Here is a 16053-nt window from a genome sequence, read left to right as displayed (position 1 = left end):
TCACAGTCGACCGCTTCAGCAAGATGGCCCATTTCGTGGCACTGTCTGGCTTACTTTCAGCCTTGGAGCTTGCGAAGCTCTTCATAACCCATATCTTTCGCCTTCACGGCCTACCGAAGCACATAGTCTCGGATCACAGTTCACAGCAATCTTCTGGAAGGCTTTGTGCAAGCTTTTCGACGTCTCTCTAGATTATACATCTGCCTATCATCCTCAATCAAATGGCCAAACAGAACGGATGAATAGGACCCTGAAACAGTTCATTCGGGCCTATGTGAGTTGCCGTCAGAATAACTGGGCAGAACTGTTACCATGGGCTGAATTCGCCATTAATTCTCATCCAGCATCATCCACTGGATCAACAACTTTTGAAGTGGTATATAGACGTTTACCATCACTGCCACTTCCACTGAAGCTCTCAGTGACATCCCCAGCAGCTCAATCCACTGCTGATGATATCCATCAATTATGGACTCAGACGAAAGAAATGCTACTCAAAGCGAGTGATCGAGCCAAAAGGTTTTATGATGCTCACCATTCCAAAGCGCCTGTCTTTCAAACTGGTGACAAAGTCCTGCTATCCACTAAGCACCTTAGACTGAAGTTACCCTCCACTCGATTTGCTCCTGGCTATGTTGGACCATTTTCAATCCTCCGACGTCTTGGCAACATCACTTACAGTCTGAAGCTACCACCTGGATTAAATATCCACAACGCTTTCCATGTTTCACTTTTGAAACCACTCATTCTCAGTGAGTTCTCTTCCAAGTCTCAGGAACCATTTTCCATCAATGCAGAAGATGACCTAGAGTTCAAGGTCGAAGCCGTCCTTGATGTCCGAAGACGAGGCAAGACTTGGGAATACCTTCTTTCGTGGGAAGGTTTTGGCCCTGAAGAAAATTCTTGGGAGCCTCTGGCTAATATCCTTGACAAAGAGATGCTCCATCAGTTTCATCTCTCGTATCCTTGGAAACCAAAACCTGGTACCCGCAGAGGAGACCGCCCTTTGAAGGGGGGTACTGTTGCGACTGTCACTTCCCGACGGCTTCACTCCGCCTACCTTTCCTTTTCTGCGGCGACTCCTGCTCCTCATGGACGCCTGGCTGCCACGGCGTCTGTCTGCCGTCCTCTCCGGCATCCCCGGACCAGCTTGGGTGCTGCCTCCCACCATGCTCTCCAAGTACCTTAGGGTGCGCGCACCGCGCAGCCCTCATTCTTATTTTCTCATTGGCACGTTCCTCAGGGGCGTCCCCCTGTGATGACGTCATGCTGCTACTGTTTATTGTTAGCCGTTGAGTTAGCAAGGGTAATGTTACGGATGGGATTCGCTCTCCGTACCCAGCTACTCTGCCTTCCAACTTCCATTGGACTCTTTCTGCTAACGGGGTACCCGCTCCTCGGGGGCCTCTTTGCTTCTTTAGGTCGCTATCAGGTAACGGGTATTCGCTCCTCAAGGGCCCATGTTCCCTGACTCGCTGCTTGCATCTATCTCCTCTTCTACTTGGAAGAATTCGCTACAGACACCATCAATGAGTACTGCTAACATCCAGTCCTCAGAGCTGTCTCCCTGAAACCAGGTACTCACTCCTCGAGGGCCTGCCTCCATTCCAGCACCAGTACCATCTCTTACGTGGAACAGCTGTGTGAGTATTTTGCCAACAAGTCTCTCTACCTCCAGGGATCTGGTACTCGCTCCTCGAGGGCCAGCTCTCCCTATCTCGGGGCTTCTCCATATTTGGGACTTTGTGAATGCTCTATTGTACTCACTTTCTCAGTTCTGTCCACTACAGCACTGCTACCGGAGGAACCGCTGTTCCAGCGCCTTGGGGATTACTAGCCCAGCCAGGCTACATCTTCTACTCACTACTGCCACCTCTGGTGGCTTCTCAAACTGTCTAAATAAAGGACTATCTGTGTTTGTGTGTCCAGAGCTGATCCTGACCTGTGGCTCCTCATGGGACTTCCCCCGTGGGCATGGTCAGCTGCCACAGTGTCCAAGGGTCCACCCAAACCTCACTAATTATAAAACATTCCCCCCTGATGGACCCGACTTCGCCTCCCAGTCTGCCGCTGGGACCTCCACCCTCCTGGGGGGACCCAACCCTACCTCACTGGACTGCTTCTGGGGTCCCCTTGCTCAAGGGGACCACACTCCGCCTCCTGGTCTGCTGCTGGGGTCCTCGCCTTCTTAAGGTGACCCGACTCTACCCTACCGATCTACCTCTGGTGCTCCCATCTTCCTGGGGGACCAGACTCCACCTTGCCGGACTGCCGCTGTGGTCCCCTTGCTCATGGGGGGACCACTTGATCTCTGCCACTGCCTTCAGTTCTCCCCTTGATAGGAAGGTTTTTCCCTGGCTTGGGCTTACAGCTCCTGTAGGCTCATGGGTGATTTTGCATTCAGTGATTTTGGCTCCTTTATAGAGTCATGTGTTGTTACCCTACCTAGATGAGTTACCTTCTTTCAGCCTGGCTTTTGCTTTATCTATTGTCTGACTCTGTATAGGTCACATCAGGCAGGACCCCTGAGAAAGGGGTCATGTACATGCCCCTCTATCCTGCCTGGTCAATCCTCCTGGTCTGAGAAATTCACATCCGTGTCTGAATACCCCTGCTAATCAGAGTGAAAATCTGTCTGCCTCCCAGTACTGTCTTCCAGCACATTTCTCTCACAAATCCCTTCCCCATTCATAGTTCTGAAATGTAGAAGTTTAAATCCTCTGCATTTTTTGTTAGAGATATTTCCTACAAGACAGAAGTCCAGGGGACTGTGACATGCAAATTCCCTACCTGAATGCCTAATGACTAATCCATTCAATGATCAGTTACGTATCCTCAGCGCAGGACCTCTGCCAACCTTTTCAATCTCTTGAGCTTGAGGCTCAGGTTACATAGTTGTATTGTTCTGTTCTTTTCTCTCCTGTAGCTCATTCAAACCTCAGTCTTGTGTGTGTGTGTGTGTGTGTGTGTGTGGGGGGGGGGGGGGGTGTTCATTCATTAAGTTGATAACTAAGCAAGTGATACCCAAGGGTCAAGATACCTTTAAGTATTCCAGTTCCTGATGCACTGGGTTCGATTCAGGAGTTACTATTACAAATTGTCTAGCGGTTAGACTATCCCTAGCGTTTCATTGGAAGCAAACTTCTTGTCCATCAACAGAGGCAGCTTTGAGACATGATAGTCTGGAGAAATTTAATAAGAAATGAGAATTGTATATCAAATGGTTGAAAGAAGAACAACCCTGACTTTGCATATTATATCGTGTTTACATATGTCATGCTCCTCTATATGCTATTTCATGTGATATAACATTTACTTGCTGTTTTATATTTACAATATTGCCGGGAGGGAAGGGGGATAAATAAATGGAAATTGTACCATAAACTATTGTATTAGCCGAAGGGCTGTTATTGTAATGTTTTTTTCTTGCTGTTATAGTCAATAAACTTTAAATTAGAAAGCAGAAGAGTGGGTGACTCGCCAGAATGATGGCTACTGCCTGGAGACAATACCCTTATTCAATAAACATACACATGGTTACTGTGACTCCAACATCACTCTAAGCTTCAACAGCAAGAGGAAATGTGGAAAAAAGGATTTGCACTCACAAAGACGGGAGTAGCTGGCTTGTTACGGCGGTTACTACCCCAAACCAAATATCCAAATTACTACCTCCACTTTCCTCTATTCCTGATGCCTTTCAACTAGCTTGATCACTCCATTCTTATACTTCACTTTCAATGCATATCCAGCATAGTTCTCTGCTTCAACAGCAGGGGAAAAGAAAAAACTGTTACTTCACACATCCAGCAGAGCTCTCTGCTTAAACGGCAGGGGAGAAGAAAAAAGGGTTCGCACTCACAAAGCGGGGAGTAGCTGGCTTGTTACGGCGGTTACTACCCCAAACCAAATGTACCTGATACTTCACTCTCGACGCATATCCAGCATGGCTCTCTGCTTCAACGACATGGGAGAAAGACTGATACATCACAAATTTCCAGCATAGCTCTCTGCTTCAACGGCAGGGGAAAAGAAAAACTGATACTTCACGCATATCCAGCATAACTTCAACGGCAGGGGAGAAGAAAAAAGGATTCACACTCACAAAGCGGGGAGTAGCTGGCTTGTTACGGCGGTTACTACCCCAAACCAAATGTGCCTGATACTTCACTTTCGATGCATATCCAGCATAGCTCTCTGCTCAACGGCAGGGGAGAAGAAAAAAACTGATACCTCACGCATATCCAGCATAGCTCCCTGCTTCAATGGCAGGGGAGAAGATAAACAACCAATAAGGGCTGTATAACATAATCTGGGTAAAAACAAATAAGCATGGGTGTAGCTTGCTTATTGCGGCGGTTACTACCCCTACTACCTCTAACTAATCAAGCTAGATATTTCACTTGGATGCAGCTCCATCACCGCTCTCTACATTAATGGCGGGGGTGGAAGGGAATTAGAACCAAGAGCTAAGAGAAACAGATAAGTATGGGAGAAGAAATGAGGGAAGCTTGCTGGGCAGACTGGATGGGCCATTTGGTCTTCTTCTGCCGTCATTTCTATGTTTCTATGTTTCTATTCATAAAACAGTTACAACCTGGACAGCCAAATAGAAAACTACCATCACAAAAGATATTTTCCTAGCATGAAGCCAGATGGACTCAGGACCAATGGGTTATGCTCCCCTGCCAGCAGATGGAGACAGAGTCAGGTTTCAAAGCTGATGTCACCCTAGATATACCCCTGCAGTGACCTCCACAATCCAGTTGTGGATTGTGTCTCCTATCAGGAACACAGTACTCTTTAGATGAGGAAAATTTATCTTCAAATTTCTACTTTTAAATTGGAGAAGATTGAGCCCTGCTCTCCTGTGGTGATACCTAAGGGTCGCTCCCCCGGTTGAGAATTCCTGAGGTGGTTTCCGAGATCCCTCAGAGGTGTGCCTTGGTTCGGTAGCCGGTTCTCGGCATGGACTTTGCTGCTGAAGCAGCTGAAAGGCAGCGAGTGCAGGAAGCAGAGTGCTGTGGTGATGGCCTAAACCCTCTCCCCCCCCCCGCAGCTGGAAACCATCTCTGTACTCAGCCGGTAAGCACTGAGCCCAGGTAAGTAGAGAACTCCTCTTATTCAGAGACATGGAAGGTCTTCGGTAAGTCTTTCCTCTGGTCTCCTTGTTCGGCGCACCACCCCAATGTCATTCCCGACCCTAATAGGGCGAAGAAAGGGGGTTTCTGAGCAGGTTGAGTGGCCCCCGATAGACTAGGCCCTGCTTCAGCTTGGGGGCACTCCATGTGGCGGGCTGCGGTGGCACCATCTTGCACGCGGTTTTGTTGCGGCGCCGTTTTTCCCCATTGTCCATCAGTATGCATGGTGCGGACCAGCCCTAGTGCGCCTAACATGCACACTCCTGTGCGCATATCTACACGCATAACTAAGCACATAACTGCCCATAACTACATGTACAACTGGCCACTCAGATTTAAGCGCACCAAGGCGGGCCTGTACATGCTCAATAGGCACTATCCGGCTGCACGCACAAGCTACAGAGTATAATGGCCCCGGCAGCAAAGAAGCTCAGACGACACTCCCTTTGTGCTGCCTGCCATATTAGGGCTGCGCAGCCTGACCTGGAATCCTTCCTGTGATAGTAGTGTGAGGAAGTCCAGGGAGGGCTGGACTCTCAGAAATTTTCCAAGTCTGGCTCCTCCCAGTCGGAGGATGGGTCAGTCATGATCTTATCTGGCAGCACCCCGGACCTGAACAATTCCGGGGCGGCGGCCCCCCACGAGAGGGGCAGTTCAGCGACACCTATCCCAGTTCTTCCTGGGCTAAATATGGACCCAGCGGCTTTCTCTTGGTTGGAATTCTTTCAGGGCCTACAAGCCTTTGTTCAGGCACAATCGGCTTACTGCCCCTGCCCAGCCAGAGCCCCAGCTGGGAAGGCCTCTCCCTCCCAGCCCTATCAGCATGCCTCGCCTCACTAAGATATCCATGACAGGGACCCGGACACCATGGACGAAGAAGGAGATGCAGATTCATTGGAGCATGGAGAAAATCCCTCCAGGCCTGGAGCCATACTGGACCATGCTTTGATTTTTACACAGAGATAATTACTGGCCCTGGTCTCCCAGACCCTGAAGACCTGGGAGTTCCTGGCATGGACCCTATGTCAGAACCAAAGGAATTGGATCAAGGAAGAGCGCTCGATGTCATCTACTTGGATTTCAGCAAAGCTTTTGATACAGTCCCGCACAGGAGACTGGTGAATAAAATGAGAAGCTTAGGAGTGAGTGCCGAGGTGGTGACCTTGATTGCAAACTGGTTGACGACAGAAGACAATGTGTGATGGTAAATGGAGCTCTCTCTGAAGAGAGGGAGGTTTTAAGTGGTGTACCACAAGGATCGGTGTTGGGACCGGTCCTGTTCAATATATTTGTGAGCGACATTGCGGACGGGATAGAAGGTAAGGTTTGTCTTTTTGCGGATGACACTAATATCTGCAACAGAGTGGACACGCCGGAAGGAGTGGAGAGAATGAGACGGGATTTAAGGAAGCTGGAAGAGTGGTCGAAGATATGGCAGCTGAGATTCAATGCCAAGAAGTGCAGAGTCATGCATAGGGGGAGTGGAAATCCGAATGAACAAGTTTGAATGAAATATTTCCATCTATTCCCCTGAAGTAACATTTCAGGGTTTAATTGCAATGACCCACTGTGGTTCATTATATGATCCATTATATGGTTCATTATATGCCCCACCGGTCAAAACCTCACTAAGAAAGCGTGCAATCTCGACAGCTGGACCCACCCTTTGGAACTCTCTGCCTCCGGAGCTTCGTCAAGAACCTTGTCATCAAACATTTAAGAAACACCTCAAAACATGGCTTTTCAGACAAGCCTTCCCGGATTCCCAAGACTATTTTGACACAGGTCAAAGGACATAACAGAATATAATTGTCCTTCAGGGTCCACTTTACGCTCCATTCGATTTGTTCACTTGTTCTCATATTTATACTTGTTCACTTGTTCTCATTTTTATTCTCATATTTATTCTCATATTTATACTAGACCCTATGTTTTAATGTAACGCCTTAGCTGCCACCGTTATGTTGTTCTATTTACTCTATTAGAAGCTTTGTTTTAATGTAACGCCTCAACCGCGATTGTTCTGTTAGATTGTAAACCGATATGATTTGTCAATTGTACAAGAATGTCGGTATATAAGAATTCTAAATAAATAAATAATAAATTATCAGTAGAGCCCAAGTTGACTCCTTTTAGTTAGTGCAGTATAGGTTTGTAATTGGGAGGAGGAACCATTCATATACTGCCCCTTCCTTTGAGGGTGCTGGGACAGCCAGGCCCCTGGGTAGGTAATAAAAGCAGCTCTCTACTGAGAGATGGGAGGCAGTGCTTTTGAGTTCAAAGCAAGATGGCAGTGCAGGAGCATTCTCTTAATTTGATTTTTGGCTTACTTAGAGGATCTAGGCAAGCCCTGCCTGGGGATCCTGAGCAAGGTCAGGAAGCTGCACTACAAGTGCACTAATTGGCTGGCTGGGCTTACCTCTGGGTTGTTTATTTTGGGGTTTTGGACATTTGCGTGGTAGGAAGCCTTGAGAGAATCCTCGGTGTCACCTGGAGAGAGGGCACCGGGAGCTCTGTCCATGTGTGGGCCCAGGATAAGGAAGACCTGCCCCTTTGTAACCTTTTTAGGGGACCAGAGGAATGGTGGTGACCTGATTCAAGGATCTTCTGGTGACGTTGGACTCAGTTGTGGGGAAACGGACTTTTGTAATAAGAGCCAGGAGGAAGTGTTTTGCTGCCCCTTCCTACCTGAGAAGCATCGAGAGCTGCATGTTTCTGCTAGGACCCCTTTCATCGTGGGATCTGAGAGGAAAAAAGAGAGATCAAGAGTGCAAGAGATGAACTGCAAGGCCAATTCAAAACTTAGTGAGGACACCCAAACGGAGCTTCAACGCCTAGGGAGAGAGGAGTTTGGACTCTCTGTGCTGAAACTTTGTTGCTTTTTTTTTTTTCTTTACCAATGTTGGAGGGGTTTTTCCTGCCCAGCTGGGATCTGCACTTATCCAAGCCCTGGTTGTAGAGATCCATACACAGAAAGAGGGAAAGACTGTAACAAGAGATAATCAGTGGTGTTAAGAACTTTAACTGTGCCATACGCTCATTCTGATTGACCAGTAGTAAAGTATTTATTTTGGACACACAGCTTTAGGTCTCCAGTGTATTACTCGGCACTTGCAGCACTCACAGGGGAAAAAATAAAATTCTAAAAGTCACCTCCTGGTCAGTCCGAGCCCTGAAAGGAGGTTTCCTTTCCCCTCCCAAGAAAGGATTCATGTCCTGGGGAAAGAAGACTGCGAAAGAACTAAGCCCATGGGATCCAGCCCCTAGAGGGACATACAGTAAATTCTTTTACGGCCCCATTGGCACCCAGAAATGGGGGTTACATTCAATGATCACAGGATAGACCAAGCAGGGAGACGCTGCTCAGGCAAAGTCAGACAAAGCTGACCCAGAGGAGGGCTCCACCTAATGAAGCATAGGCAAAATAAATGCCAATCTGTTTGGCCTGCCTTCCTCGTTTCATTACATCTGTATTCTGTAAATCAAATAAGGTTTCTAGGGATTAGTGCTCTTACATGTACTGCTGAGTGTTAGGACTGTTTGCTGTTTGTCAAGCACAGGTATATCATTTAATTTCGGGACTTCCTAGCAAAGAGGATTCAAAGAGCTTTGCAGAGTGCAGCCATTAGGCTCCCCGTGCTCATATAGCTCTATAGCTGTAGAGAGAGGCTGGTTTATTCCCACTGCATGCAGGGACGTTTCCTTCTAGTTTCTTAAACACAAGTCTATAAATACAAAGGAAATAAATCAGGACTAGCTCAGCCTCTCCTTTTTGAAGCAAAACTATATGGTCACCTTAAACCAGGCCTATGGTAAGAACTAACTCTATGAAGTCCACAGTGCCTACTCTCCATGAACAACAGCATAGATTACGAGTAATTCAGTAGCTAATCCAGGCTTTTATACCATATCTATTGTCTTATCTTTGAGTGGTTTGAGAAAGCAACAAGGAAGGCTATCTAAAAAAGCCGTGGAGGCAACAAAATGAGGATTAGAAGCCAAGATGTCAAATTTTAATCCTTTATTGGAGACTTGGAATCTTAAAAACGCCCGACTCAGGCCGAGTTTCGCCCTCTGTCAAGGGGCTGCATCAGGGGCTCTTTTGTATCATATAACATTCATGTAAGTACAGATGGAGTGTAAAATAATGCATCAATGGTCTCCTTGCAGATATTGCTTATACCCAATAGGTTGCAATCATCGTTTTCCACTAGATTTCACATGGACTGCATGCTGCATTCCTTGCACCAACCGGTCTGTTTACATTCTAGCCTTGTGAGAGATGCTCAGATCAGAGCCAACCCTGTAGAACATGTGACCATTTCTTCCAGGATTTCCTCTGGAAATCTGCTTCTTAACTTTTCAAGGCACCTTTTGTCTCAGCACTCCTGCCACTGGCGCTGCTTCTTCCTTCTGAGCCTGTTTCCCTCTGTAATGGGAACTGCATTGGGCCAGCAGCATCTCTCACAAGGCTAGAATGTAAACAGACCGGTTGGTGCAAATAAGGTTTCTAGGGATTAGTGCTCTTACATGTACGGCTGAGTGTTAGGACTGTTTGCTGTACTTACATGAATGTTATATGATACAAAAGAGCCCCTGATGCAGCCCCTGGACAGAGGGCGAAACTCGGCCTGAGTCGGGCGTTTTTAAGATTCCAAGTCTCCAATAAAGGATTAAAATTTGACATCTTGGCTTCTAATCCTTATCTTTGAGTGGTCCTGCCTGCCTGGGGAATAATTGGTGCTACATGTTCCTTCCTGCTTTGCAAGGGAAACCTGGAAGCACCAGGTTGATGGTCAATCAATCAAATTATTTTAGGCAGTCGACAGGATCTGCTCTGTAGTATGGAGCTAAGTTGGCCCCTTCATGGTCCACTATTTGGTCTTTATGAAATCCTTTCTCTTCCCCATGACTTAGAAAAACCACATAACTTCTGACTTCTCAGCTCATTCTGGCAATTTCTCAACAGAAAAACCTTTGAAATAAGAATTTGAAAAACCAAAACACAACAGGATGGACTTGTGTTCCTTATAACCTAGAGCCAGGATGTCAGCCTACCAGGGATCATTGACTTAATAACCAGGCAAAGATGCAAATTAACTATTGGATACAAATCATTGGTGTTTTAGAAAATGTTGTTCATTGTGAAACCAAAATTGTAAATCAGTAGTATACATGGATTTTTAAAAAATGATTTGAAAAATACACAAATGAGGGCTAAACATCTATGAAAGAGCACCTCAGATTAGCCCTTGCAACCTTAACCGAAATCCTGCATTAAAATTAATACTGAGGGGCCATTCCTCTGCCAGTGCTTTTCATTTGGTTTAGATTTATGGGGTAAATTTTAAAAGCCTACCATGCGCCGAAACTGGGCAGCGCGTGCCAAGCGGATTTCAAAAGCCGCCTGTGTATGCGCTTATCTCCCGGTATGCACACAAGTGAGAGAGCCCCCCCCCCCCCAAAAAAGAGGTGGAGAGTGAGTGAGGTCTGGGCAGGGCAAGGCCAGGAAATAGGCGTTCCAGGACTTTAACATGAAGTGTGTGCGTAAGTATTTGCACGTACAAGTGCGCACCAGGGTCCCCTGCTGTGTAACCTTTCTACTGCTATGGATGGCGTGTAATTAATAAAATAAAAACATCTAGGCTAGTCAGCAGGGTTTTAAAAGTCGGGGCTAACGGGGAAAGGGAGATTATTAAACTGGGGGGTTGGGAAGTCCTATCCCTTAAATAGGTGAACTGGGAACAAACTGGGAAAACTCCCTATGCCGTAGGCGCATGTTCTTTATAAAATTTCACGATTTTCGCAGCAGAGGCATTTGCGCGTCATTATAAAATTGCACACGTATGCACGTACAGCCTATTTTATACCACGTGCGCAAATACACTCGTATGTTATAAAATGGCTGCATCCTTTGGCTCGAGCCGGCATATGCGCGTACATGTGCGCGTGCGCACCAGTATCAAAGTTACTGTCTTAGTGCTCTGGAGGTAGGACAGGGGGAGGGCTGCTAAAAGATCCTGATTAAAGGTCCCTGCTAAAGTTATTTCTATACAGCATTCTGTAAAAGGAGTCAGCTTGTGAACTCATTTCACACTGCCTTCCTGCTGGAACTCCCAGCTCCTGGCTGCTCTCAAATCTCAGTGCTGGTACCATAAAGTTTATCAGAACTCAAGGGCCAGCACTTCTGGATGTGCTGATTTCACAAGACAGCACAGTCTGAGTTTTACAGTTGCAGCCCCCCCAGCATTGAGAGTTTAGAGTTGCTGAAAGCAGGGTATGCCAGCAGAGAATCAGGGAGTATTGGAGGCTTCATTTCATAGAGATCCACACTTGATGGCACATCCTTATGCTGCTGGGACTAAGCTAAAAATGGTTGTGGACCCCTGTCCTATTATCTTTGTTCTTCAGCAAGATCTATTTGAGCTTTTATCAAAGCAATCAAAATTTTGTACAAGGTTGTCCTTAGGTTTTACTCTGTTTTTATCTAACTTTGTGTCACTTTGGGTCTTGTTAGGCATTCACGCTCTTTTTACGTTCTGACTTCTCTTAGCACTTACAAGCAAGCTTGCTGGAAACTCTTTACAGAAACCAATCCAACTTGGAGACTATTTTCAGAATCATAGACAGTGACAATTCAGGTCAGTGCCCACAATTATATCTGTTTAATTTATGGATGTTTTATCCTTGTGAATTCATGTCCTTCAGTCAAGTAACAATGTTATGTGTAATCTTAACTCTCTTGTGAGTGAAACATTCTGAATGAAACTAGAAAAATATTTATCTATATTGAGTTTTCTTATGAGATTTCTTGGACAGTAAGTAGAGTTCAGTGTATTAGCTCAGAACACTGATTGATATATACAGACTACAGCACTTGCACAAGCTCTCATATCATGTTGAGCAAAAGGGTTTGGGCAACTGAAAAACTTTCAACATTACAAAGTGAAGCATGAACATAATTATCACTGCTCTAGGGAGCATTTATTACAAGGGGTAAGAAATTTTAGGAAGGAGTAATGGTAAGAGGGATTTTGTGGGGTTGGGATAGTATATATTCTGTGGTTGTGTGTTGTCTCATTTTTTGTTAAGTGTATAGTATTTTATTAATCTTTTTGTACCCTTTCTGGGTGCTTTTTGCAAGGGGACAGGTAAAAAAAACCCCCCAAATAAATTAAATGAGGCTGCTGTTAGTGAGTAAAGGTGAAACTGATATAAACATGTGTACAGCAAAAGGTGTCAGCACGCAGAGACACGTGGCTGACCTCTTGTAAAACACAGAAATAGCTTGAACCTCTCAGTCATCCACCCACAATCTAAAGGCTATGAAACAAGTCTTTGATATTTTTCAAAAAAGTTTTTATTAATCAAAAAAAAGCATTTAGAAAAAGTGGTCATTTGACCCTTATAAGCTGTTCAAAAAACACGCTTTATTCCCCACAGTTTGAGCATATCCCAAGAGTACAACAAATGTAAAATGCCTGTAAGGGTCAAGTGACCACTTTTTCTAAATGCTTTTATTTGCATTATAAAAAAAATGTTTGTTTAAAAAAAAATTTGTTTCATAGCAGATTGTGGGCAGATGATTGAGAGGTCCATGCTACCTCTATGTTTTAGAAGAGGTCTAACACTTGTCCTGGCTTTCTGACACCCTTTTGATGTGCACAAATTTTTTTTGTCAGTTTCACCTTTATACACTATTCTGGCTGCCTTTTTCTTAGAGTGAAATAATGGTCCAGGAATAAGGGGATGAGGAAAAGTGGAAGTCACCCACCCACTTGCTGGTTTCAGGCAAGGTTAAGTTGGATGAGAATGAGCTTACACAAACTCAGAGAGACCTGGGATTTGGTTCTACAACATGCATTTGTAGAATCCCTTTCAGTTGTTTTCCAGGCCATCCAACTGGATCTAATAATTCATTGCAGTTTTATGGAAAAAAAAAAATGAAAATACTGGAAAACTGAATTGTCAACAGTGGCATGCGAAACATTTATAGTAGGGAAATCAGTCTTGCTCGCTCAGCCCCCTCTCCACTTCTAAATCCTGCCCCCACCCCCAACTCCTGAGTCACAAGCAATCTTGCTCCCTCCTTTCCCTCTACCCTCCCACCCCCCCTCCCCAACTCTTCAGTAGTTGCTCTCCTTCTGTCCCCTTTCCCCAACATACAAAAGACAGTTGGATCCCATATGGCATTAGGCTTTTTGTAATATGCATTGGGTGTGGGCTTGGCCCAAAGCCATGAGTAAATCTCCCATAACAAAACAGCTGAAACTACCAACATTCAAACATTAAAAATCGTACAACCTCGGATTTCTATGTGGCGGCTGAATACAGCTCTGCTAGGGCATGCCCAATTTCCCACTCTGCTGAAAGAAGCAATCTCAGAGATGAATAACTTTAACCCGATTGAAGATTACTCCCCAGTTCTCAGATGGGAAACATTTAAGGCATGGTTTCGGATTAAGTTGATCAGCTTTGCGAGTTTTCTTAAAAAAGAAGAATTTGGCTAAGGTTCGTGCCTTAACCTTTAAAATTAAATGATTAGAGGATCAACATAAACACGACTGCCTACCCCGTCCTTTTAAAAAGTTGGAGGCCTATCAGAAGGAGCATGTTCTCTCGAGATTGAAAAAGTTGAACATGCTGTCAAATTGGTCAAATCAAAATTTTATCAACACAGGAACAAGGCAGGAGCCTTTCTGGTGCAGGAGGTGCAGAAGAACGTTGGCAGAGCTCCTATTATGCGAATCAAAAGTGATCAAGGTGAGGAGCTGACTAACCCCAAAAGTATTGAAAAGGCTTTTTTTTGTAGTATTTTTCTCAATTGTATGCTGATCCCACTCAGATTCCCTTGAATGATATTTCTCAATTCCTAGATAACCTTGGGCTTCCTAAGGTATCCACCATTCAGGGTGAACAATTAGTGGCCCTGATTACTGCTCTTGAGCTACAGAACACGATTAAGCTGCTACTTAGTGGTAAATGTCCAAGGTTGGACAGTTATTCTATCAACTTTTTAAAAAAATATTTCTCGGAAGTAGTCCCCTTCTTAATGTCTCTTTATAAGTTTGACGGGGATCTAACGGCCAGTTTAGGAATCTTAGTGGATGCCACCATTTCTCTTATACTTAAACCTGGGTGAGATCCCATGGAGTGTGGCTCTTATAGGCCCATATCATTACTCAACTCGGATTTGAAGATCCTAGCTAAAGTTTTACAGCTCCAACTGGCATCGGTTCTTCCCTCCTTAGTGCATAGAGATCAAATAGGCTTTGTGAAAGGGAGAGCCTCTACTTTTAATACTAGACAATTGTTCAATATCATTCATTTGGCTAAGAAACGGGGAATCTCAGGAGACATCTTATCTTTAAATGCAGAAAAGGCCTTTGACCGGATATCTTGGCCTTTTTTATTTGCGGATCTTCGACACTGACCAGTTCCTCAAATGGACCTACGCTATTTTTGCTAACCCTAGAGCTCAGCTTTTAATTAATGGCTCTCTCTCTTCCTTTTTCCCTGTTATGTGTGGAGCCCGCAGGGTTGCTTCTTATTACCCTTGCTTTTTGACTTGGCTGTTGAGCCTTTAGCTGCAGCTATCCATACAAACCCAGTGATTCGGGGGGGAGGATTAAGATAGAATGTTCCAAGCATAAAATATCTCTTTACGCTGATCTTTTAGACCTTGTTAAGGACCTCTACCCCTGCATTGCTAGTGCTTATACAGCACTATAAGGATCTGGCTGGTTATAAAGTTAATTGGGACAAATCCGAGGTGTTTTCATGGGGTGGAATAGTTTGTCTCCTGGATTGTTTGCTTACCTTCCAGAGTGTGGCAGATGGATTCAAGTATCTGAGTGTGTTTATCCCTGAAGATTGGTCCAAGCTTTATGCCTACAATTATGCGGGTCTTATTTGTTCAATTAAGATAAACTTAGTGGAATGGGCGGACCTCTCTGTCTCTTGGGCTGGAAGGATCAACCTACTCAAGATGAATACCTGCCCAGGCTTTTATATTTGTTCAATTCCATTGAAGGTGTTTGACGATTTACATAGTTGCATGTCGACGTTTATCTGGCAATATAAGCAAGGGCACATTGGTTTTGCCTAATTGTGCATGCCCAAGAGGTAGGGTGGCTTGAATTAATTATTGTATTTTTCTGAATATATTGTAATCTTTGTGAACCAGTGTAATGGTTCGTCTGATACATCGGTATATAAACACTAATAAACTAAACTAAACTAATTTAAAGGTTTATTATTGGGCGGCTAGGTTACTGTGTCTCAAGGCTTGGACAGACCATAGGGATATCCCGTGGGTAGTGCTGGAGTGTGTGCAACTAGAAGGCAGCTCATTAGCTATGTTGCCTTTCCTCTCCCCAACTTCTCCAGTGAGATGCCAGGTTAGTAGACAACATCCCATTATCTCTCATGCTCTTAAGGTGTAGTCTCAAGTTTTGCACTTTCTTGGGATTTCTAGTAGAGAGCTTTTACCTATTGCCCCAATATATGGCAATTCCTGTGTTTCAGGTTATACTTTTTCAGAAGAATTTAAATTATGGAGGAATAGGGGTTTATGTACGATCATGCAACTCTGGGATGAAGATGGTTTTCAATCATTTGAAGATTTATGTGATGAATATGAACTACCTGACTCGTAGATTGGGGTCTATGTCTAAATTAGAGAGCTACTTGGGTGATCCAGATGCTTTTGCTAAGGGGATAACAGCTTTTAACTGGGGTATACTTCTTTGAAGATTTGGTGAAGAAACGCCCCAGAAATTGATAGTGCAATGGAATACAGATCTGGGTACTGCTTATGACTCCAAGGTCTGGAAACATATTTGGTTGACGGCGCATCATAGCTCCTTCTGTCTTAAATGGGTGGAGCTTATGATGCAATTATTGACTAGAA

At 44.9% G+C, this 16053-nt stretch overlaps 1 protein-coding gene across 1 annotated transcript in view; it reads left to right on the top strand.

Annotated features, from left to right (window-relative positions):
* PPEF2 (protein phosphatase with EF-hand domain 2) overlaps window positions 1-16053 on the top strand; it is a 93737-nt gene that overhangs the window by 73763 nt on the left and 3921 nt on the right. Inside the window, exon 14 of the mRNA XM_029609819.1 lies at window positions 11695-11782. Within this exon, the coding sequence (XP_029465679.1) occupies window positions 11695-11782 (88 nt within the window). The remainder of the gene's footprint in view (window positions 1-11694; window positions 11783-16053) is intronic.

This window comes from Rhinatrema bivittatum, chromosome 1 (assembly GCF_901001135.1).
Source record: "Rhinatrema bivittatum chromosome 1, aRhiBiv1.1, whole genome shotgun sequence".
NCBI lineage: Eukaryota > Metazoa > Chordata > Amphibia > Gymnophiona > Rhinatrematidae > Rhinatrema > Rhinatrema bivittatum.
Note: the sequence above shows the minus strand (reverse complement) of the source record. Positions and strands in the feature narration are given on the sequence as shown.